Genomic DNA, 24790 nt, shown 5'->3' with positions numbered 1-24790 from the left:
TGATCATTTAAGATTGTTAAGGCATAAAGGACAGTTACGAACTAGTATGAACAAAAAACGCCAAGTACAGAAACACTATACCAACTTCAACACCAGCAAAAACACTCTCCAGAAATTCAGAACCCGTGTAAATTGCTTTTATTGTACTCTTGTGGTCCTGAAATGATTGAAACAGAACTCATATAAACTGCTTTTATCATTAGGCAAAACTGATAAGATCTTCCTGCTTCAAACAATTGCTAACCCAGTAATTCAGAGAAAAAAACATCAATAAAATCCAGACCAATCAACCCAAAATTCAATTCCAGCCAGAAAACAGTAAAGAGAGAGAGAAACAATTTAGTGCCCATCAAGTGTTCTTGTATCAAAGTTGGTAGATAACTTTAAGATGGAAGTACAACTTTAAGTTTTCTGAATCCAATCATAGTTTTGATTTGTTTTCTTTAATTAGTACCATATAATTCACTCCAAGTAGAATGAAATAGCTCACTTTACCTTTATATTTGGATATTAAATAGAACTCATCATAGAGTATAAGACAAAAATAGAGCAAACTCATATAAGAAAGTAGATAATATGCCAATATTGTTTTAGTTAGTTTAAGCATAGGTTTAACTAGAGCAAGTGATCAATAATTTGTGGTGTCATAGAAACTGTTGACGCCGTTTTTCGTCAACAGTGAAAGAAGAGCACATAAACAATAGTTGATAATGGCCAATTGAAATAAAACAATGTAAACACACGATTTTTACGTGGTTCAGCAGTTAAATCTGCCTAGTCCACGAGTCTTTGTTATTAAACTCAAGATTATCTCTAGGAATTCTTCAAGAATGAATTCTCCAGAGTTTTCTCTCAAGGATCAGAATTTTGGTCCTTTACAATGGTGCATGGCCTCTCTATTTATAGAGAAGGCTGCAGAATACTATCCCACATATTTTGGGTAGTTACTCTTTTTGTATAAATAAAATAAATGGCTTTAAATGCCTATAATCAGATATAAAAGGAAACATCCCCTGAAGACCAGGAGACGTATAACTGACCAAATAACATCCCACGATTCTAGGGGATTTATAATAATAAATGAGGATTACATCTCATATTTATAACACTTGTAGATATTCAAGGTGGTTATCGCGTATCTATAAGGCTTTAGCTTCCCAGGTTTCTCGTCATCTATCGAGCTAGAAACATCTCCCGAGGCCACATGGCTTTCGAGATCGTACGTGCGTCGAGCTCGGGACCCCTGATCCGAAGTCGTCCTTGAAGATGAGTGTGTTCCCGGAGCTATCTTTCGAGATCATAAATACTTCGAGGTCGTCTATATCCTGCAAGCTCGACATACAATCCTGGAGCATGTTTCCAACCTTATGAGTCCACTTATTTGCGAATCCAACTTTCGAGGTCATAATTAATATAGCTCGAAATCTGGGTGTAACAGAAACCTTCCAAAATATATCAGTGGTGACGTGGCTAATCCACTTTACCAACAAAAAAACACTAAAGGAGTGCATGTGTATTGGTCAGTCTCCCTTTAATCTTCATAATTAGTGGTCCCTTTATTCCGTTGTGCTACTGACTAAGCCCCAGATCATATTGATATAAAATTTGACACGCAGAAAATGAGATATAATAGGCAGAACATACTTGAACAACCAAGGTCCACTGTATACTTCCCACTTTATTATGACAAAACAAAGATTAAAGTGAACTCCGCATAATTATAAAGGAAGAACTAGAACCAAAAAGTTGATTGATTAACTTTACAGCACATACTTTCTATAATGTGGGGAAGTGGAATAGTTTATGCTGAAAAAGTATTCATAATTTTGTGTTCCCATATTCCTTATGCTTTGACATAAGGGATATAACTGGTCCAAAACACCTCTGTATTCATTAACTCCAACCCTCTGCTCTGCTGTGTGAGATATTGGCCATAACTGGCCAGAGTTTTTTCATCAACTAGTCATAGTTCAGCGGCTACTAAACTCAATATGGATGCATTGAGTATAATCTTATTGGCCACAAGCTACTTCGTTTACTTAGCTTTCGCAAAGTCTCAAACCTACATTGTACACATGGACCGATCAGCTATGCCCAAAGCCTTCTCAACTCACCACAGCTGGTATATGTCTACTCTTTCTACCATATCAGAGAATTCACCAGCAGGCATTATAAGATATAATATATGCAAAATTATGGAACTGTACTAGCAGGATGGATTCAAATCAATCGCTGCATTTCTGAGCTAAAGAACAACAAGTGTCCTTATTCAGAGATAAGGCCTAGACCTAATAACACCCAGAAGAAAAAAAGCAAAGAAACAATATAGAATAATCGAACGCATTCAAGGCATATTGGTTGGTTCTCAGTACAATATTCCATAATTTTCATATCTATTTATGGTCCCCGGTTGTTATACTAACTGAGAAAAAAAAAAGAGAAAGGCTCTTCTCAACGGCTATGGCACTTTGATTTGTGATGTTGACTGGCCATTTGAAAAAATTGTAGAGGGAGATCATGAAATTTAATGACATATCGCAATAAATCTAATCAAAATGAGCAAGATACCAGTAATTTATGATAATAATTATATTAAATTTCACTCCATTATAACATAAAAGATTCATCATGACCCAGCATAAAATTTTAAAAAAAAAAATTATGTAAATCTACCCCAACATCATACCTGGATCAGATTCAATTGTGCACCAAGACATTATGGGAAATCTTTTACCTGTCATCAAAAAAAAAAATGCATAATCAAAACTAGTAAGCACAATTTGAAGAGAGAACAAAAACAAACTAGTTACTCCTTTCAAAATCATCTCAAATCAAATTATACGAATACCCATCTAACAACATGCATTTATACATATAAGGGTAGAGCTATGAAGGTCCAGCGAGCACCCATTTGATTTTTTCAAAATTGCATTAATAGACTTGATGATATTACATACAAAGTATTGGCTTAAAAATGTATAAATCAAAATCAAAAGAACAAAAAACAAGTAAAATATTTTTCAACAGCCCAAAAATTGTCTATTTGATAAAAAAATAATTGAGAACAAATAAATAATCCCATCATTTCATCACGAGAGAAACCTCTAAGAAACCAACTCCACCAAAAATTGACTTAATTTCATTTCACCTACGAGAATCTCAGCTCAGTACATTATTAAAATTTCTTGAAAACCCAAATGCTGATATACATAAATTAGATTAATCAAAACATAGATATGGAAATTAAAGAGTAACATTAGATACCTGATAGAGATGAAATGCGGAGAACCAACGAAGAGAATTTAGGGGGTGAAGTTTTCTTTCTTTCTTTCCTTTCCGTTTTTCCTTTCCTTTTTTCCTGAGAATTCGAGGGAAAAAAAAAAGAGTATGAAGAGCAAGCACTGTATTTGGGTTGAAGATCGACAAGTAAAAGAGGCCAATTTTTCTTCTTTTTTTGAGCAAAGCCAACTCAAAAGATGCTTGGGAGACAAATCATTAGGGCACAATTGGAAAAATGAGCTTAATCTAATCAATACACTGAAATACAGGGCACAATGAGTTTAATGTATACAATTAGAAGAAACAAAAATGCATGCACTTACTTGCTTGGTAGAGGTGTACTTCGGAGCTGCTTGACTAACTGAGAGAGAGTGATCGGACGGGAGAGGCACTGACTGAGAGAACCGAGACAGACCCTTGGTCGGTGCTGACTGAGAGAACCGAGATGCGGGTGGGAGAGGTGCTGGGTTCGTTTGGGTTCCTCTGAGAGAGAGATTCACAGTGAGCGGATGGGAGAGGCACTGGGTTCGTCTGGGTTCCTCTGAGAGAGAGATTCACAGTGAGTGGGTGGGAGAGGCGGGTTCGTCTGGGTTCCTCTGAGAGAGAGATGGATTCTGCTATGGAGTGAAAATGGGAGAGACGGGTAACATGGGAAGAGAGAGAGAGACGGGAATGAGGGAGGGGAAATGGGTTTTTCTTTGTCTTTTCCTTTTTCAATTAAGCGGGTTTGACAAAAAAAAAAGAAAAAAATTAAGCGCCAATGAAATAATATACTCCCGCCAATGAACAGTGCATGCTGTATAGATTACGTAACTTTTTAATAGCATTTTTTTAATAATGTCCAAATGCAATGCTATTAATGAAGCTTTTTCTTGTAGTGCTGAGAGCCAGTCAAGATAAGTTTTCTGCTCGAGTAAGCTTTATCAGCATAAAGGCATTACTCCGCCATGTAGAAGATTGATAACCTATCAAGTATGCTGCTCAAGGAGAAAGTGGTTGGTTGAAGACACAACCACCTTATGAAGCTTCTCGAAGGAATTTCTGCTCGAAGAATAAGTCATTCAAACAGAATGATCTGGATTTTACGAGATATCATGAAATATCACAAGATATTTATGTAACTGTTACTTGAATGTATTTTTCTAGTATTATTTCAATATGTAATCAGTTGTAATAATCACACACTACACGTGTAGGGCCTAGATCATTTTGTAGGGCCCAAAGCCCACTAAGGACTATAAATAGGGATCTCTCTCCGTCATTATTTTCATAAGTTGAATATGCACTTTACATACAAAATCCTACTGAATTTTATTCTCTCTCAGGCTTAGCAAACTCAGTTAAACTTTGTTCTTCTTGATCTTTAGTCTGGGACTTTCTTAATTTATAAAATTGCAAGTGGACGTAGGGCCTTAACCAACTTTTAGAGTCAAACCACTATAAATCTCCTGTGTCGTTTTACTTGATTTTAGCTCTTTAAAAGTATTTATTGTCGTTCATATTGACTTGGTGTCGTTGACAAAAACGTTAGTCAACAATGATCTACAGTCTTAATCCTCTCGTACTCATACAAGATCATACTCTCATAAATGAATATAAAATTTTCTGATATTTATATTAACTATTCAAACAATAATCTTGATATTCAATTATAAGATAAATATACTTCTATTAAATTTCCATAATATCTTTACAGGTGCTTTTAGGGCATTAACATCATAACTATTTAAGCTAAATTCTTTATTGATAATAATTAGATTTCAATAATATCTAAAACTTACATAAACACAAGTTCTTAAATCCGAAAAAAGAGAAATAGAAAGTCTTGTATTGTTTAGAGAGTGAAATTTCCTCTCATTTCATTCTATAATTAAACAATTAACTAATTGTATTAAGTTTAAAATTTTATTGGTTTATTTGGTTATACGGTTTATCAATGTTTTTGTTTTATTTGATTTGTTGTTTTGGTTTTATTTGATTTGTTATATTGTCTATGGTTTGGTTTGGTTTGATTTTCAATTTTGAGAAAATTGCATGAGGGGCTTCAAAAATTGTCCTAAACCGTGAACACTACTAAATTGCACCAGCAACAGTATACCATGTAAGGTGGTGTTGGGCACCATTGGTGCCCTTAGCAATAGCCATGATGTGCATAGCTTTTAAATTGTTGATATTAATTTTATAAGTTTGAATATAACTTTTATGATGTTTTAGGAAAACTAGGAGGTTATTATACCTTATTATTCTCTTAGTTAAATTATTTTGTAATTATTTTTTTTACTAACTGAATGGACTTTTCTTCAATTAAAAGAGCTTTTACTCAAGAATATAGTTTATGGTAGGAAGCACGTTTTGTTAGCCAGGTTGCCCTGTAAATAATATATTCAGCATACTTATCACAAAAATCTCATAATCACGAAGAAAAAAAAAAAAAAACAAACAAAGAGCAAATGAAACTAAAAAAAACTTTGAAAAAATTAAATTAGTTACATATACCAAAACCTAATACTTGAATAATGAGCAAAGTTAACAAAATTAATGAAAGAAGATGACTAATTATAGTGAAACTTGTTACAGCAGATTCTGGAGAAACATATGTGCCTAGTTACATAGAAACCAGTTATAATGGATTGCAATAAACATGTGAAATTGGTTACACTAAAACCAGTACCACAAATATAAAATCAAAATAAAAAGAATAATAAGAAAAAATCCAGAAACTTACGGGTCCGTTTGGTAAAATTTTTGTTTTTGAATTTTTTAAACACAAAAATAGAAATATTATTTTATTTTTGTTTTTTTATTTTTAAAAAATAAAAATATGTAATTTTGTTTTTTGTTTTTAAAAACAAAAAATAATAAACGTGTTTTATAACTTTTATTTTTATTTTTTGTTTAACAATATGAGAGGTGTTGGTTTGAAGAAGAGAAGAAAAAATGAAAACTATTTTATTTTCAAAATTTAATTAAAATTTAAAAAGATAATAAATAAAAATAGAGTTATTTATTATTTTTTTAAATAAAATTAAAGTTATCAAACTCATTTTATGTTTAATTTTCAAATTTTTAATTAATTAAATAAAAAATTATTTTTTGAAGGGTTACCAAAAGCCCCTCCACTGCTGCTAGAACTCCTCAACAGGAGCCTATAATCAGTATGAAAATCAAAACAAGCAACTAAAAATTGCACAGAGAGCAACATCGAACTAAATACCACACAAAAAAAAAACAAAAAATAAATAAAAAAACCCCAAGAAGAACCGTACATAATTGGGGAAAGGAAGAAGATGATCAAGAATGGAAGCTTCGGGGAAGACAACCTGTTGGAGAGAATCGTCAACAATAACTGGCCATGGACAACTAACTGCAAAAACGAACAGAAACGAGAGCTCCAGCGACAATTAGAGAGAGGAAGAAAATGGGTATGGAAGCTTTCGGTATTTGCAAAAATGGGTAAACAACTTTGAGAGGAAAACACAATCAGAAATGGATAAAAAAGATAAAAAAAAATTAAAAATGTTTATTACATTTCAAAGCATATAAACGGTTTTTTGTTTTGAAAAGAAAAATAGAGAGAGAAACATGGAAAAGGGACAACGTGGCAACATGGACAACTGAAAAGAAAATGGGGAATAGATTAGAATTACCTGAAATATAATAACTCAATTGATACATCAGATTTTATAAAAAAAAAATTAACAAAAATTAAAACACACTGAACAAAATGCCATCAAAAAATAATACAAAGATAAATCACAAGTAAAAACTATAGTTTAATTCAAAAGCTAACTATTTCTATTGTAACTTAAAAATGCCATATATTTAGGGAAAAAAAACCAAACAATAACAAATTAAAATTCCCATATAAAAAGATAAATGCCAAAAAAAAAAAATACATTAATTTTCTATTTTTTAAATTATAGATGTGGCAATCCACATCAGCAGTCGAGTATCGCCATATCACCATTATGTTAGTGAAATTGGACGGAAATCCTCTATTTTAGTAACGTGCATAATTCAAGAAAAATTTTTAACAAGTTAAAAAATTCAGAAGACACAATTTGAATTGATAATAGTTCAGGAGAAAAAATCCTAATAAGCCATATTAAAAATACAGGCACAAACAATCGTTCGCATAAAAAAAAAATAATCAAATCAAATATAATTATGAAGTATTTATTTTTAATTTCCCAGATTTAACTAATGAGGCCATTCTGGGTATCACAAGGTTTAAATTGATAACCTATTCAAAGAAGAGTCATCAACATTTATTATGCACTCCATTCAAAGGAGATAAGACGACATTGATTTACGAAACCCCAATAATTCTTGGGGTCTGTCCCTATTCCAAAATAGTAGAATTTTATATTGATAAAACATATTTCATATTTTTAAGGGTACCAAAAACCATATGAATTATATTATTCTATTTACCGCACTATTTCTGTTGCATCTCATATAATCAAAATACATCTATATTTGACAAATAAGTAATTTAAGTCTTAAAACTTTAATGCTCTTTGACAATTAAATTATAAAAACAATTTCCAAAAATAAACTAAAAGGCCAAAACTTGATTTTGCGTCACTGTCAAAATACCCACGAATCTCCCACATTTAATGATGTACAAGTAGTTAAGAAACATACTATCAAATCACTGTCACTCTCACCCTTTCCTCCAAAAAAAAATAATAAATAATCAGTCACCAAATTCCACATGAACACTGTATTAAATAATGCACGTCCCATTTGATCATACTGAGGTAAGCAACATAGAAATTGAATGAAGAGCTTTTAGAGTAGTTGAAATGTAGCTCAAAATATAGGTTGGTGGTTCATCTGTTTCAAGAGAACACAATAAAATAAGAAAATCTAAATAACGACGATCACACTTAGATGTACTGTAGACCAGGTTTTTATGCCGATGGGAAAGGGCTCAAAAAGGGTCAAATATTCATTTGAAAAACTTTGTGAAGATATAATTAAACACATAGAAAAAGGTTCAGGATATGCTAATTCCAATCACAGCCTACAAGATTACAAATAACATAAATAATTAATATAACAAGGTCAAGTCCAAAAGCTAAAAAAAAAATCATGCAGCTGACATGATGAACAGTAAATTCACGGGAAAAACTACTACCTTCGGGTGAAGGTCCATACATCATCAGCTGCTAAAACACTGGGAATGTAAATAAGCTCTCTTGTTTCCGCCCCTCCTTCATGACTGTTAAACATTGAAAATAAATAAAGGTCTATATTACTAGATCTTCTTCACTTTTGTCACCAGATGGAGAAGGTTCGTCTTGTGCCAGAAAACTCGATGGCAATTGCAAATGAACTGGCCCTGATCACAACATGCAGTCAGTTCTTGCAGGCAACCTCCTGAAGAAATTCAGAGGCACAGCAGGAAGCTTATGACGGAATCTCGGATGTCTCAAAACGTAGAATCCAGTGAGAAGTGCCACAACTTGGAATGGTGTAACATACAGGACAATGGCAGCAATCAGACAGAAGATCACGAACAGAGCAGTTGCTCTTGGGTCTCTCCAGCTCAAGAGAGATTGCAGCCTCTCCCCTTGAGTGGCCAAGTCGCCAACCACTGTCTGGATTCTGCCAGCAATACTCCTCAGTCGATCATATCTCATTCTTACAATGTCAGTAGGTCGAGAAGTTGGGAACGTGTCAAATTCCTCATCGAGTTCATCGGGGTGCGCAGAGTCAGCATGTGAGAGCCGAGTGTCCATGTGAGGAGGATGCCTTGGCCTCCATCTGTAGTACCAAACTCCAATCAAGAAGAGGTAGAGGAAAATTGTAGGCAATATAAGCTCAGGGTACATGACCAATATTATAAACAGGATATGAATCAGAACAGTTGTAATGGGGTTTTTCCAATTGCAGATCTGATCGAACCATTTTCCCACAGCAATAAGCCCACTCAAAACTCCCATAATTCGGAAAAAGTTGGCTTTGCTTCTCCTCATACTCCACATGTGAGAGCCCACATCAAGCATAAATTCTACCACTTCTTTCCTCAAGGGTGGCTCAGCCCTGCTCAACCTCATTGACACAATTTGAGTAGCCTGGTGCCTCAAGCTATCAAGCTGACTAACGGTTAATGGATGAATATAATGCATTTTTGGCAACAGCGGTTGTGAGTACATGTGCATCATATTAAGCAAAGAAGAACAAGTGAACCTCACAGCCAAATGAATTTCACCCATCTTCTTCACCCCATTTGGGTGTAGAACAAGAAGAGGATAGGAGTGTGTGTAAACCCTATCTGTTTCAAGGGTGGAAAGACGAATCCTTACCTTACCAATCCTAGAATCCTTTGCTCCACCACCTTTATCTCCACCATGCAAATGACAATTATCGAAAACCCCAATTGTTATAACCGTACAGGGATCAGACACTTCCCAAGTATACTGCTCATTCCACTTTGGAGTAAAGCTATCAATAATAGTTCTGGTGCGAACCCACTTCTGCCCATATTTGGCCACACAATAAGCATCAGTTGTTCCCCTCCCATCTTTTGTCTTCATTGGCATCAATCCCTGAGCATTCAGAATTCCCACCTCAAGAACTCCTATGCTAGTCTTCCACAGCTGTTTTGCGGTTGGTCGGAGGTCACTACTATAATGTGTTGATTCATCAAGAACATGGTAACCACCCTCAAGACAAATCCTCATATGAATCCTGCTCGCAAATTTGATATCCTTCTTTTTTTCACCTTCTATGATCACATGTTTTTCAAGATTAAACCACCTTGTATTTACAGGTTTATGATCTAACCTCCTGTCCACATATTGCAAAGGAATTGCACACCTTCCCAAAACTTCTTCCTTGTTTGGTGCAATTCTGTCTTCCACACTTAAAATCAAGGGCTCATCAAAAGGCTCTGCTGCTACAAACATCAAATCTTCATTCCACATAGGATTGATACCCCTATTTTGAGAAATTCTGGTCCTCAAAGCCTGATTTCCCAGGATAGCCTTCACAAAAACTTCAGGATATCTGCCCTTGTCGGTCGGTATCAAGTCCTGAGCTTCAATTACATTAACCCTCAAATACCAAAGCTTGGGAGAAAGATATACCTTTGACCGCATATTTGCAAGACCATCAGCCCCACTGACTGCTGCAGCATCAGAATGCCATGCTTCAGGGAAGGCTTCGTCGGCTTGGGTTCCCATCCAAACGGCCAACATAAGCTCACCCTTAACCTTAACCGCATGTCTATCCTCCAACCTATACCATTGCGGAGCCAGAGGACTATCAGGTGGAACTCGTTTCGGAATCTCATTCATGTCGAAAAGAACACGACCCATGAAATCATCCTTCACAAAATCCTTGTCCTTGACAGTAACCTCAAGAACAGAAGACTGAATCCGATCTTTCGAGAAAGCAAACACCCTATTCCATTCTGGATTAGGTTTCTTCTCGAAATGTGGAGTTGTACCCTTATAGTTTCCAAGCTTAACTTCAACATAAGGATCACAACTCCCAGTGACATCTTTTCCAGGTAAATCCTTTGCCTTAACGACTCGGACATAGAGATACTGCATTTGCTCAACGAGGTCATAGGTGCTCGTAAGCTTGTCTCCAGTGATCTTCCCCCCACCAAGATGTGGGTTTGTCTCCTTCAAGGAGAAATCTTCAGGCGGAGGCCTATGCATCTTCTTAGTTCAAACCAGAGATACCCAGATGGTAAAATATGATGTCAAAGACTAACGGTTGAAAATATCAACTCGGGAACTGAATTTGAATAAATTCAAAGGTCCCCAGAAACCTAGAAAATCGAAAGAACAAAAAAAACATAGTCAAGTAGCCGTTACCACATATCAAAACCAAGCTACCTAATTATTCGGAAATTTAAAACTATAAAAAGAATAAAGCGGATATACCTAAGACAAACAAGAATACATCCAACCGTCCAGAGAAAAAAAAAATTATATATCCAGGGCTGTGAAGCAAAACGACAGGCCAATGTAAGCAAAACGCATACTATAAGAAACTAGGGATGAGAAAAATCGTAGCAGGAAAAACTTAGATCGTTACTACATAAAGAATTTTAAAATGTAGGTACGAGAATGACCTTAACAAAATATCATCTGACAAACCCAAGCTCCAGATCTGAATGCTGAGAGTACTGAAAAGACTGAAATGGTAAAATCACAAAGTTAGTAAGGCAGAAAAGCTATAATCTGAGAAACCCAAGTAGCTTTAACACCAACTTATGCATAAAAAATTAAGCAAAACACCTGTTTGGTAACTGAGAAAATGTGGAGAAAAGAAAAAAGGCTTGGTCATAAGAGGAAAATACTTCATTTTCAAGATTCTATTATTTATGAGCACTTTAGTGACGATATCCATACCAAAGAAAAAGAACATCAAATCAGAAAAATTATTTTCATAATCCACAACTTATAATTTTCTTTCCAACCGATTAATAATTTTCCTTTTTTAATTTCTTTAGTTTTACCAGAAACCAAACAGTCCCTGACAAAATATATAAATAAACTAAAAGAGAAGGCAAATATGGAGAAAAACAAGTCAAAGAAAATGAATCTAACCTCTAAACAAAGCCACTTAAAAGCTTTTAAACCCTCAGAAAACCCTAATGAAGTCGGTGCAAAAGCCAGACCAGTGCAATGCAAAGCGGTGCATTAAAAAAACCGTTTAGAAACCGACCAACTTCTCAAATGACTTCACCAAAACCCACTTTTTTCGTCCACAAAACAAAACGAAAAAGCCCAAGATTGAACTCATACAAACATGGGTTTCAATGGGCTTGTAGAGAGACTGAAAGGTAAGGGCAATATGAACGAATGAAGCAAAGCAAAAAAAAGATGAAGAAAAAGAAAAAGAAACCCCTTCTCGAAATAGAACCAGGAAAAAGTAAGAATGAGAAAAATAGAGAGAGAAGATGAAAGAGAGGGATGTTTTTGCTTTTAGGGTGGGATCTGATGAATCTGAGAGAAATATACAGAGAAGAAGCTCTTTTTCTTTTTGCTTTTTCCCACCTTCTCTTTCTTTCTTTCGTCTCTGTTGGCGTACAGTCCTACTGTGGGGTTCCGGGTAGAGAAATGGGGCCCAGGTCAAGCGTGTCAACGACTATGGTCGGAACTCGCACATGTGACCTCACAGAATTATTTGTTGTTATTCAGACGTAGTTTGTAAGTTGTGTTGTAACGCTCTCTTACCCATAATTTGTTTAATTACTTAATTTCTATTTTATATATTTGAGTATATTCATTCATCAAGAAGAATAATATCCACTAGTATAGTAGTATACTATTTATACGATCTGGTTTTGTAATATTTATTTAATGTTCAATTTTCGTTTTCAAATTCACTCTAATTAATTATATTTTAGTTTCAATCATTCTTTCAAGACGTGAAACAATAGTATAAAACAATAGTTCTCTGTATTATTAAATGGAAGTATATATGTATTGTAGTAGCACAATATTAAATTTGAACTCTTAAGCACTGTAACCCATTATAATTATATGTTTTTAGCTGTCACAGTATCACTTGTTATATATTTTTTTTACTCACTTTACATTGTGTTACATTTTCATGCTTGCTAACTGCATTTGAGTGAATAAAAATTACGAAATTAGCCTCAAGTACCAAAATTTTAATGAAATGCATTACCCATTGTTTTGTAGTAAAAATATCACTGCTATCGAAAACAATTTTATTGTAGTGTGGTGGGTGGAGGCGTGGAGCTGAGATGTCTTTTCAGGGTCTTTGGATTCTTCTTTAGTTGGCATTGGCAATAGGGCCCAGTTCAGAAGGAGGTGTTTGTTTTGGACCATATTCATATTGTTTTTCCTTAAACTTTATTTAATCTTTATTTTAAAAAAAAGAAGAAAGAAAAGCTAGTTTAGATTGAAGACAAGTCTCCAATAGGGCTTAACAGTTTAGAAGTACAAGCAAATGAATTTTTCTTATAGTTTTGTTATTTGCTTACCCACAACAAGTTTTGTTATTTGCTTACCCACAACAAGTTTTGTGTTTGAAAACAAACTTGTTTTGTTGTATGCTTTTACATTTATATTTGTATGGTAAATTTGAGCCAACCCAATTTTTTTAGTTGGTTTGGATGGTTATGCATTCAATGGAAAGTTTTTTTAAAAATTAAGTTTGTTTTTTTTTTGTCAGATTAAATTAAGTTTGTTAATTCTACAAAATTTTAATGTACATGTTTATGGTATGCGATAGTTAAAATGAAGTTGGGTTCACATATCATTATTCGTCATTTGTATATTAGCATAAAATAAATTATTTATGCTACTTAATTTTGTCGAGATCTGTAACTAACACTTTAATTTAGCAAATAGACAATGTAAATTTGATTGATGGTACTATTACAATAATGGTATTGCCCGTATTTTACATCATTTATAATACATTAATAAGAATAAAAAAACATAAATTTTTATTTAAATTTACATGTGACATGTATTATCTAACATTTTTTTCATAATGAAACTATATTATAATTGTATTTTTTTATAGTTGAAAATAGAAAAATAAATTGTGTCGGTCTTATTTTTCTTGGAAAGTAAAATTTTTTTGGTAATTTTTCACAAATTGAGTATTGTTATAGGGTATTTTATAATGTTCAACACCACCATACCACTATACTAATAATGTAATTTAATGTAGAAAATTAAAATTCAATATTAAATTAAACTAATCACAATATACCTTACATTATAAAATAGCATATAACAATATTTTTATAAATTAAATTTCTCAAATGCCAATTACTCCTTTTAATATTGTAACTTAAAATGGTATTATTACACAAATTAAGGATGGGTGCACGGTAAGCATTTGAGACCGCAAGACACATGGAAGGAAGAAGCCGTACAAGGACAAAATGGGTTTGTTTGCTTGCATGGTTTTGTTGTCTTTTGCAAGGTGCCTTTTTCGGTCAGAAATTCCTTGCTTTGGAAGGACTCCACCATGGTATCCTATAATATAAGAGCATTGTATATTCCTAATCCTACGGTAATGTATGTATTAAAGTATACATCTTTGGTTTGGTTTGGTTTGGTATTGGCAGGGAGCTATACTTAAGTTATTCAACCATACTCTTTCTCTATGCCCCCATTAGCTAAGGGCATCTTTGACCTTTACATGGGACACCATTTTCTTTTGCTTTTTTGATAAATGAAAAAGTTTACCCAAATAGAGGATTGTAGACTTCTTTATGGGACATACACTAAAATCTCTATCAACTACTAGAAGGGGACCAAAGAAAATTATTAATGTTAATTAATTAACTTTATTATATTGGTTACTTGACTATTTTACTAATTTACTATATTCTAAGCATTTTGTTCACCAAATAAAATTTACCCGACACACGACAATGATTTTGAATAATAAAAAGGGATTTTAACATAAATCCCCCTAAGTTTCATCTTATATGTAAATTCATTCTCTAAGAATTTTTTTTAGCAATTATGTCTTTGTGTTCTATAAACAATAACAATTAAGTCTTTATTTTTTACAAAATTTTTAGTTTTTGAATGATTTTTTTTTATTTTTCTATACAATATGATGTGTAAAAACTTTGAAGATGTATAATATATTTTTAAAATGTCAAATTATCCATTAAAAACAACTTAAAATTTTGTTAAAAATAAACTAAAAATAATTGTTGATTGTCTTTTACGCTATCAACCTAAAGATGAGAGATTAAAGAAATAAATAACAAGAACATACAGTTTTTATGTGATTCAAGCTATAAAAGAGTTATAGTCCACGAGTCTCTAGTATTAAAGATATTGGAAGCTTGCTAAAGGCAATCTTCAATGGGGTTTTCTCAGGCAGCGTTTATATTGCTCTGAGTACAAGGTTCTCTTCCTCTAAAAATTTTGAACCCTTTACAATGAGATCCACAACCCTATTTATAGAGTCTGGCATCATTAGTTGCTAATCATCTACAATTAATACATGTTGGGCAAATTAATACACATTCTACACGTTATTGGGGTATTAATACCACTTTAATGCACTGGGTTGCATTAACTAGTGACCACGGCCTAGGCAAACAACGCGGGGCCCACTGTAGAAAGTTATCTACTTTATGGGGAACATGCCCCTGACACTGTCAGGGCATGTCGCACGTATTTCCTTGTTAGGCGGCGTAGTGGGAGTGCGAATTGTCGAGTCGTACAATTGACAACACTGTGGACGGATCACCAAAAAGGTTGTCGAGCGATCCTCTGACGCTACAAACCTGCATTGGTTGACACCTGGCTAGCCTTCTAGGTCCTAAGGACAAGGTCCTTGGCCTAGAAGATAATTTTTTGTAAGGAAATCGAGGACTACTAACCAGTTCTCGGGGCATGGCCTCAAAGAGATGTATGTGCCCTACCTTTATCCGAGGGACGCGGCCTCTAGCCAAGATATCCACCCTCCGAGGACTGACCCTCAGGGTGTGGCCTCACTCGAATAGGCACGCGTCCTCACTGCATGCCCTACTCGGTTTTCCACGTGTCATTTGGTGAAAACATGGACAACATTTGCCCCCCAAGTCTCTACTCGTCCTCGAACAGTGGAGACATAAAATTGAGGAAAAATCGAATAGTCCTCGGATGGAAACATTTGGACTTCTGCTAACGCCACTATGAGATTTCCTGCCACGTGTTGAGCCCCCATTGCTAGGCCCATCAATCCGTGCAATTAATGAAGGGTCAAGTCTGCGGCCCGAAACGTCTTTTTCGTACCCTAGGTGTCCTTTCAGCCAATACTCGAGATTTCCCTTCTCCAATGCCAATGATCACGATCCACACATTTATGATCTTCAACCCTTGGATCGCTCTCGAGTACCTATGTCTTAGGTAATCCGACGGTCAAGGTGAACTTACTTCGCCCCCAAGCACTGGACATATAAAAGGCCGAGAACCAACTCTCCAACGTTACTTTAGCCGATTTAAATTTCCTATGTTTTCAACTCTTCAACCATCCTCAGCCTCCCAAACCATTCTCCGTCCTTGCATCCCTTCTAATTCTTCTGTCACTCTAGACAGTTGGCATGAAGCTTCTTACTTCTGGGCAAACAGCAAGCAGTTCTTCAGGGTTCGCATACAATTTGGCACCATCTGATGCTTCATTTCGAGTAGGTGCCTCTGAACTGTGACTCTATTTTTGTGTATGCTTGATGACATATGATGCATGTTTAGGAGTATTTTTTGAGCTTTTTAGAGGTTTTTTGACCTTATATTGTCATTGAAAATGGTCTAAACGACCTATTTGATCAATACGTACAACACCTTCGCGAGGAGCACGCGGGGAGCGTCCTTGCCATCAAGGCAACCGCAGAGGCGAAGGAAGACGAGGAGCTTGAGGCAGGGATCGAGTCGTTTTCCATGCCTCAAGGTAAATCTCTGATCATACTTTACTATGCTAGGTGTGTAGGGGAGGGAACTAGTTCCGATCATTCATCATTTTCTCCCTCCTTTCTCGAATGTGGTAAAGTCTTGGGGCGTCGCTGGTCCGAGGAGGAGTACCAAGACTACCAAGACTTCTATAGATTTGATGGATTTGATGAACATGGTGTTCAAGGACTTCTTAGATCAGTTCATCATTGTCTTCATCGACGACATTCTAGTATACTCCAGTTCAGAGGCAGAGCATGAGCAGCATCTTCGACAGGTTTTATAGAGGTTAAGGGAGCATCGGTTATACGCCAAGTTTAAAAAGTGTGAGTTTTGGTTGCCAGAGGTGACTTTCCTTGGGCATATAGTTGGTGCAGAAGGGATTAAGGTGGATCCGTCCAAGGTGGAGGCACTAAGGGATTGGTCGAGGCCAAGGAACGCCTCGGAGGTGCGGAGTTTCCTTGGGTTGGCAGGTTATTACAGGCGATTTGTGGAGGGATTCTCAAAGATTGCTTCACCGATGACAGAGTTGACAAGAAAGAATCAGAGGTTTGTTTGGTCAAAGAGGTGTGAGAATAGTTTCCAAGAATTGAAGCGACGGCTTATTTCTACACCTGTGCTGAGTCTTCCTTCGAAGGAAGGAAAGTTTGTGGTTTACTGTGATGCATCGAGGATGGGTTTAGGTTGCGTGCTAATGCAGAATGAGAAAGTTATAGCTTATGCATCGTGGCAGCTGAAGGAATATGAACAGCGGTATCCTACTCATAATTTGGAACTGGCGGCAGTGGTATTCACATTGAAGGTGTGGCGTCATTACCTGTATGGGGAGAAGTGCGAGATATACACTGACCATAGGTGCACCATGGAGTCGCACGATCTCTCTTACATAGAGATATGCATATTGGTCAACTGTATAAGTAGTCCTCACTGGCAACAAGTGAGCTGACTTGGTGTAGCGATCCACTATCACCCAAATAGAATCATGCTGACCAACAGTCCTGGGTAAGCCCACCACAAAATCCATTGTGATGTCTTCCCACTTCCACTCTGGGATATCCAGAGGCTGCAATAACCCTGCCGGCCTCTAATGCTCAGCCTTGACCTGCTGACATGTCAAGCACTTAGCCACATACTCAACTACATCTTTCTTCATCCTTGACCACCAATACAATGATCTCACATCCTGATACATCTTCGTGGTGCCTGGATGCAAAGAGTAAGGTGTAGTATGAGATTCATCCAGAATCTCTCGCCTCAAAGAAGTGTCTAACGGAACACATATTCGCCCTTTGTATCTCAACAAACCTGTCTCAGACACTGTATAATCTCTGGATACTCCAGCCAGAACATCCTCTCTAATCTTGATCAACTGTGGATCACTTAGCTGACCCTCTTTGATTCTCTCCAACAGTGTAGACTGTAGTGTAATGTTAGCCAACTGGCCCACCAGCAACTCTATACTAGCTCTGGTCATATCATCTGCTAACTCCCTGGCTATCAGCCTCATACCATGAATCTGTCCCGGACCCTTCCGGCTTAAAGCATCAGCTACCACGTTGGCTTTTCCTGGATGATACAGGATCTCACAATCATAATCTTTTACTAACTCCAGCCAACGTCTTTGCCTCATATTCAGGTCTTTCTGGGTGAAGAAGTACTTCAGGCTCTTATGGTCTGTATAGATCTCACACTTCTCTCCATAGAGATAGTGCCTCCATATCTTCAAAGCAAAAACCACAGCTGCTAACTCTAAATCATGAGTAAGATATCTCTTTTCATACTCCTTCAACCGACGAGAAGCATAGGCAATAACCCTCTCTGATTGCATCAGAACACAGCCCAAACCCTGATGAGAAGCATCACAGTAAATCAAAAACTTCTCCTGATCTGTTGGAAGACTCAGAATTGGAGTTGTAATCAACCTCTGCTTCAGTTCCTGGAAGTTGTTCTCACATTTATCTGACCACACAAATTTCTGGCTCTTGCGTGTCAGTTCAGTCAATGCAGTAGCAATCTTTGAGAACCCTTCCACGAAACGCCTATAATAACCTGCCAAACCAAGGAAGCTTCTAACCTTAGAAGAATTCTTTGGTCTTGGCCAATCTCTGACTGCTTCGATCTTTGTTGGATCTACTTTAATCCCCTCCTAACTGACAATGTGTCCAAGAAAAGATACATGAGACAACCAGAACTCACATTTCTTGAACTTAGCAAACAGTTTGTGCTCCCTTAGTCTCTGTAGAACCAACCTCAAGTGATACTCATGTTCTGACTCCGACTGAGAATATACCAGAATGTCATCAATAAAGACAATCACAAACTGGTCTAAATAATCTTTGAACACCCTGTTCAATAAATCCATAAAAGCAGCAGGGGCATTAGTCAATCCAAATGACATAACTAGAAACTCATAATGCCCATACCTGGTACAGAAAGCAGTCTTAGGTATATCTCCCTCCTTGACCCTCAACTGATGATAACCAGAACGAAGGTCGATCTTTGAGAATACCTTCTTACCTTGCAACTGGTCGAACAGATCATCTATCCTTGGCAAAGGATACTTATTCTTAATTGTCAGCTTATTCAGTTCCCTGTAATCAATACACATTCTCAGATAACTATCCTTCTTCTTTACAAACAGAACTGGCACACCCCAAGGTGAGAAACTAGGTCTGATAAAACCCAAATCTAACAGTTCTTGCAACTGCACTTTTAATTCTTTCAACTCAGCTGGGGCCATTTTGTAAGGTTCTCTAGACACTGGCTTCGTTCCTGGTGCCAGTTCTATAACGAACTCAATTTCTCTATGCGGTGGCAACCCAGGAAAATCTTCTGGAAACTCACAAACTAACCTGGTATCTTCTGGTCTCACTGACACGACCTGAGTGGTATCAACCACACTGGCTAAGAATCCAATGCAACCTCCTTGCAATAAATCCCTAGCCCTCAATGCAGAAATCATAGGAATGCGAGGTCCATGCACAACACCAACAAACACAAAAGGACCCTCACCTTCAGGCTCAAATGTGACCATCTTCCTTCTGCAATCAATGGTTGCCCTTTACTTTGCCAACCAATCCATACCCAGTATCATATCAAAGTCAGTCATAACCAACTCTATTAAATCCATTGATGACTCTCTGCCCTCTACTGTCACTAACAAAGATCTAATCCACCTCCTGGATACCACTAACTCTCCAGTGGGTAACAAGGTACCAAACCCCACAGCATAAAAATCACAAGGTCCACACAATCTATCAATAACACTACTAGCAACAAAAGAATGTGTAGCACCGGAATCAATCAACACATTATAAGGGGTTCCAGCACTAAGAAGCTGACCTATAACAACTGAGGGAGAAGCCTCAGCTTCTGCTTGAGTCAACGCGAACACTCGAGCTGGGGCCGAGCTGTCCGCCTTTCTGGGTTCTTCCTTTCTTGCCTTAGGGAAATCTTTTTTAAGATGACCTACTGCTCCACATGAGAAGCAGGCCTTTGCCCTAAATTCTCCGAAGTGATGCCTCTTGCATCTAGGGCACTCAGGATAAGACTTCCAGGCTTCACTACCTCCTGGACGACCCATAGAAATACCACGAGGCCGCCTATCAGGACCTGGAACTGGGAAGGTGTCAGGAACCTTCCTCTTCTGATCACTGGGGCCAACACTCCTTCCTGAACCCACAAATGGAGGACCTGGCCTCCTGAAATCCTTTCTGACTGCACTGTCACACCAGATCTTGATCTCTGCACTCTCAACTGTGAGTGCCTTCTCAACCACAAATGCATAGGTAGTTGTTGCGATAATTTTGCTATGCAAGTGCACACAGTCGCGAACTTGTAATAAAATGGTAAAACCAAGTATCGTCCTCAAGGACTGAATTATCAATTACCAGTCAATTAATCTCTTGTTCTATTTGATGAATTAAAATTTCTTGATTTTTGTAAAATACAGCAAAAGAATCGATAGAGTGCAGAAATAATAATCGACAATTAAATAGAATAATAACTAATAGTAAAAACTCGTAATTCAATCACTGAGAAACAATTAGGATATTCAATCTCATCAACTATCCTTTCTATTATTCCCTAACGCAAAGTATGAATTCTTCTTATTTTTACCTAATTCAATTAACAAGTTGAAACAACAGTCTATAATCATACTATGAATTATAAACTCAACCTAGGTGACAATTTCCTATATTTCTATGGTAAATTGAACCACAAAGGTAGCATTAAATTCCACAACTTAATAACAGCTACACAATTAATTCAGATACTTTCGTTCTAAATTAGAATTATGTCCAATATAACCACAGCATAATTAAATCTCACTTCTCAGATTTTGACTTAAAAACATATATATATATGACTAAAGATGGCCAATCAATAATCAATCTATAAGAACAGGTTATAAGGAATTGAAGAAGATTGAAGAAGAGGAAATTAAAATTGCATTAGGTCATAATAGAAATTCAAGTGATTCAATTGAACATCCTAAACAGAAAATTAGTTCATAGTCATAGTGCTAATCACAACAGAATTTAAAGATAACATCAAAAAGAAAAACATGTAAAAATACTCTAAGCTTGAGCCTTCAACACCATAACTCCTCCCTTCGTCCGTACCTCCTTCTCACTTCTTTTTCGTCCTTTAAAACCTAGGATTTTTAGATTTTAGAGAGGCGGGCCGCGGCTCTACATACACTATGCCGCGGCCCGTGTCAAAATTTCTGGGCAGACTATCCTTTCAATGCCGCGGCTCTCTGAAACCATGCCGCGGCCCGCATCATTGTCTTCTGGGCAAAATGCCCATCCATGCCGCGGCTCTATCTAGCCATGCCGCGGCCCGAAGATGTCCTCAAAAACCATGCTTCTGTTTCTCCCCCTAGCCGCGGCCCTACTTTGATCAAGCCGTGGCTCTTAAGGAATTCTTCAATTCTTCAAGTTTTCATCCCAAAATTTCACCAACACTTCCAAATTGTGTTGAGAACCATTCTTGATCAAAATATGATGAAAAACTCGATTATTTCTTCCCTTTCTTTGGCATTTCCTTCCACATGCTCAATTCTTCCTGATATTCACAAAAACAACCAAACAAAGCGTAAACCTGCGCTAAAACAAGGAAAAACAAAATAAAAGACTACTAAAAACATCACCAAAACATCATGAAAACTAGACTCATCAAACTCCCCCAAACTTAACCTTTACTCGCCCTCGAGTAAAGACCAAGTTACACTAACAAAAAGAAACAAACACAAAAACGAACAAGCTAAACCATCATTACCATCTACACTGCTTTGCCAACACTCATGAAATCTCAATTGCAATATTTATAACCAGAATTTCAGCTCAATTGCCTCAAAGTCCAATTTATACAGTTCAATTAGGAAAATCAATAATATATCATGAAAATGACTACAACACTTGCATTCTATCATATATGCTCAACTCATTCCAGATAATTTCACAAACCAAATCTACAATATGCTTGCATTACTCGACCTTCTCCACTAATGTCAACAACACATGTTTTGAAATCAACAGGACTTTCACAGGTTATAGTGTTAGGCTTAGGTAAGGGTAGATGAAATTCTCATTTAAGCTCAATCGTTACCATAAGCATAAAACCTTAAAACCAACCAAATTTTTCTTTACCACACCAAAAATCACCCTTTTATACAATTAGAGAGAGAGATGACAACACTTTTCATTATTTTCTTCTTTTCTTTTTCTAGACTTATCACTTTTTTTTTTTTTTTTTTTCAAATCATACTCCTCCAAACTTATTATTTCCTATATATAAATATGATCAAGGAGTGTGACAAAGTGATATTATTCTTTTTTTTTTTTTTTCTTTTTTCTCAAAGACTTCTCTCTCTCTTCTTTTTGTACAATCATACTGTATTCCAATCATAACAACCTCTTACTATTTTTCCTTCTTCTTTCCCACAGATTATATGCTTATGATAACAAAAGGAAAGGAAAACAAAAATAAAGAAGTTAAGAAATTTAGGCTCAAATAGTATGATCAAGAACAAAAACCAAATTCAAGGCTCAAAAGGGTAACTAAGGATAATTAACTCAAGGTCGGCTTGAAAGGCACAATCGATCCAAAAAAAATTGCCTAAATCACTTTTCTAAACACATGTCATCAAGAATTTCGCCTCAAAAGCCAAATAATGCAAGTTCTATTAGATTCAAATTGTCATTCCACCAACCCTAGTCAAACACATATAATACAATCCAAAATGTTATCTTTTCAAAACATATTAAAAATTTCCCACAGAACTTTTTAAATTCAACTCTAAAACAATTGAACCAAGCACACAGTTGAATTCAATTTCCTTTTCACGAGCAAAGACAAAGCAAGTACAGACAAGAATGATGGTTTAACTTTTACACTACAGAAAACTAAACTAAACTAAACAACGCAGAAAACAAAAATAAAACAAAATAAGCTCCCCCCCAAACTTAAGACGCACATTGTCCCCAATGTGATAAAGAAAAAGAACAAGGGAAGAGAACTTACCTGACGCCACATCAGTATGGCGGTGGAGGTGGTGGAGGTGGCCACTGATATGGAGTGTACTATGGCGGTGGAGTGAAATAATTCTCATCGGCTGAACTCATAGTCCACCTCGTGACCAAAGTATTCAACTCCTCAATGTGAGACCGCCCATATTCATTTTGTTGCACCATAAAGTCATTATAGTGCTGATTTTACGCCTGCTGCGATTGGATTAAATATTGATTTTGTTGAATAATGTAATCCAATCGAGCATGCGTACTCTGCATGTGCTCGTCAATCGGTCCTCCAATTGCCAAATTTTCATGTGGGTTGCTGGGACCCGCTTCTTCTACTTCCTCCTCCTCAGCACGATCAGGGCCCCCTGTTTCATCAGCCCGGCTGCGCTTATTTGGCTGAGTAGAGTCAGGCTGCGTAAGACAGGCTGGAGGGAAAGCCGTAAACAAGGTCTGATTGATGGCCCCCATTGGCCTCCGGACTAGATCCCTGGAAAAGGTTGGTACCTCATAAGTGCTACATAAAGTCGAAAGGAAGGTACCATGGGCGACACCAGCGGTAGTGTTGAATCGACTGATGTTGCGTATGCTATATCGAATAATGCGGCCCACATCGACCTTCTTTTGAGTCATGATAGCGTACACTAACAAACAACGCTCTCGATCAACAGAAGACAGGTGAGACGTCGGCAGTAAACGTGCACACACAAAATAAAACCACGCCTTCGCCACTGGGTTTAGCTGCCACCTGAACAACTCTTTGGGCCTCCCATTATGATAACTGAAACGTGCCCCTTCCATACTTAAGACCTCAGCCACCGCATCATAGTCTGGCTCCTCGAAATGGGCCAACTGCCAGTATTCATCCTCTTGTGCAGAAAAAGAGGGAAGACCCAGTAATTGGTTGAATGCATAGGCTGATGTAGGCACCAATTTGCCTCTGACAAAATTATTCTGCTCTGCATCTTGATAGGAGAAATTGGCGAAAAATTCATATATAATAGAGCAGTTGGCTGAATCCACATGGTTCGAGTCACAAAACAAATTCCATCTTCGACGCACTATTTCAGCTTTTATAAGTTCATAACCAGGGTGCTGTACAGCAGGGGCCTCATCAAAGTCAAACCCCCTTTCCCTTACCACCGATCGTTTATAAATCTTTTTAAACAACTCGGCAGCATCCTTACTCACAAAAATATTCGTGTCATACTCAGCTGGGGCAGGTGGTGTTGGTGGTGGTTGAGTGCGTGATGAGGATGCTTTCTTGGAGGAGGTACCTCTAGGGGGATTTCGCTTAGGACCCATAATATCTTTCAAAAAGAACCAACTAAACCCCCAAATATGCTCTCAAGAACTTGAGTATACTTTCCTTTTTGGTGTCACTCCCCCCCAAACTTACTAATTACCACAATCAACACCCCAAACACTAATTCCCACAATCAATAGCCTCAAACAATAATGCCCACAATCAATAGCCTTTAACAATAATTCCCACAATCAAAAATTGACAAAACCCTTAATCTTCTCACAAGAACAACAAAGAACAATCCACAACACCACAATGCAATCTAATCTCTAATCAAAAGT

The 24790-nt window shown here is 36.7% G+C and overlaps 1 protein-coding gene across 2 annotated transcripts; it reads right to left on the bottom strand.

The window, feature by feature from the left end:
* Nucleotides 1-8232: 8232 nt before the first annotated feature.
* Nucleotides 8233-12288, bottom strand: LOC133823372 (FT-interacting protein 3). Of its 2 annotated transcripts, XM_062256066.1 has the most exons (4): nucleotides 11853-12288; nucleotides 11375-11437; nucleotides 11184-11242; nucleotides 8233-11068 (listed from the first exon to the last, which is right to left on the bottom strand). In XM_062256066.1, exon 4 carries the CDS (start codon nucleotides 10953-10955, stop codon nucleotides 8631-8633), a length of 2325 nt encoding a protein of 774 aa, XP_062112050.1. In that variant the 5' UTR covers nucleotides 10956-11068; nucleotides 11184-11242; nucleotides 11375-11437; nucleotides 11853-12288; the 3' UTR covers nucleotides 8233-8630. The 2 variants fall into 2 exon arrangements, with proteins under 2 accessions (XP_062112050.1, XP_062112051.1); XM_062256067.1 differs by lacking the exon at nucleotides 11184-11242.
* Nucleotides 12289-24790: the final 12502 nt, after the last annotated feature.

The sequence above is a fragment of the Humulus lupulus genome, chromosome 3 (assembly GCF_963169125.1).
Source record: "Humulus lupulus chromosome 3, drHumLupu1.1, whole genome shotgun sequence".
Lineage (NCBI taxonomy): Eukaryota > Viridiplantae > Streptophyta > Magnoliopsida > Rosales > Cannabaceae > Humulus > Humulus lupulus.
Note: the sequence above shows the minus strand (reverse complement) of the source record. Positions and strands in the feature narration are given on the sequence as shown.

Excerpts from the sequence above, each read along its gene's own strand:
- LOC133823372 (XM_062256066.1), bottom strand. The coding sequence starts at position 10,955 with ATGCATAGGCCTCCGCCTGAAGATTTCTCCTTGAAGGAGACAAACCCA.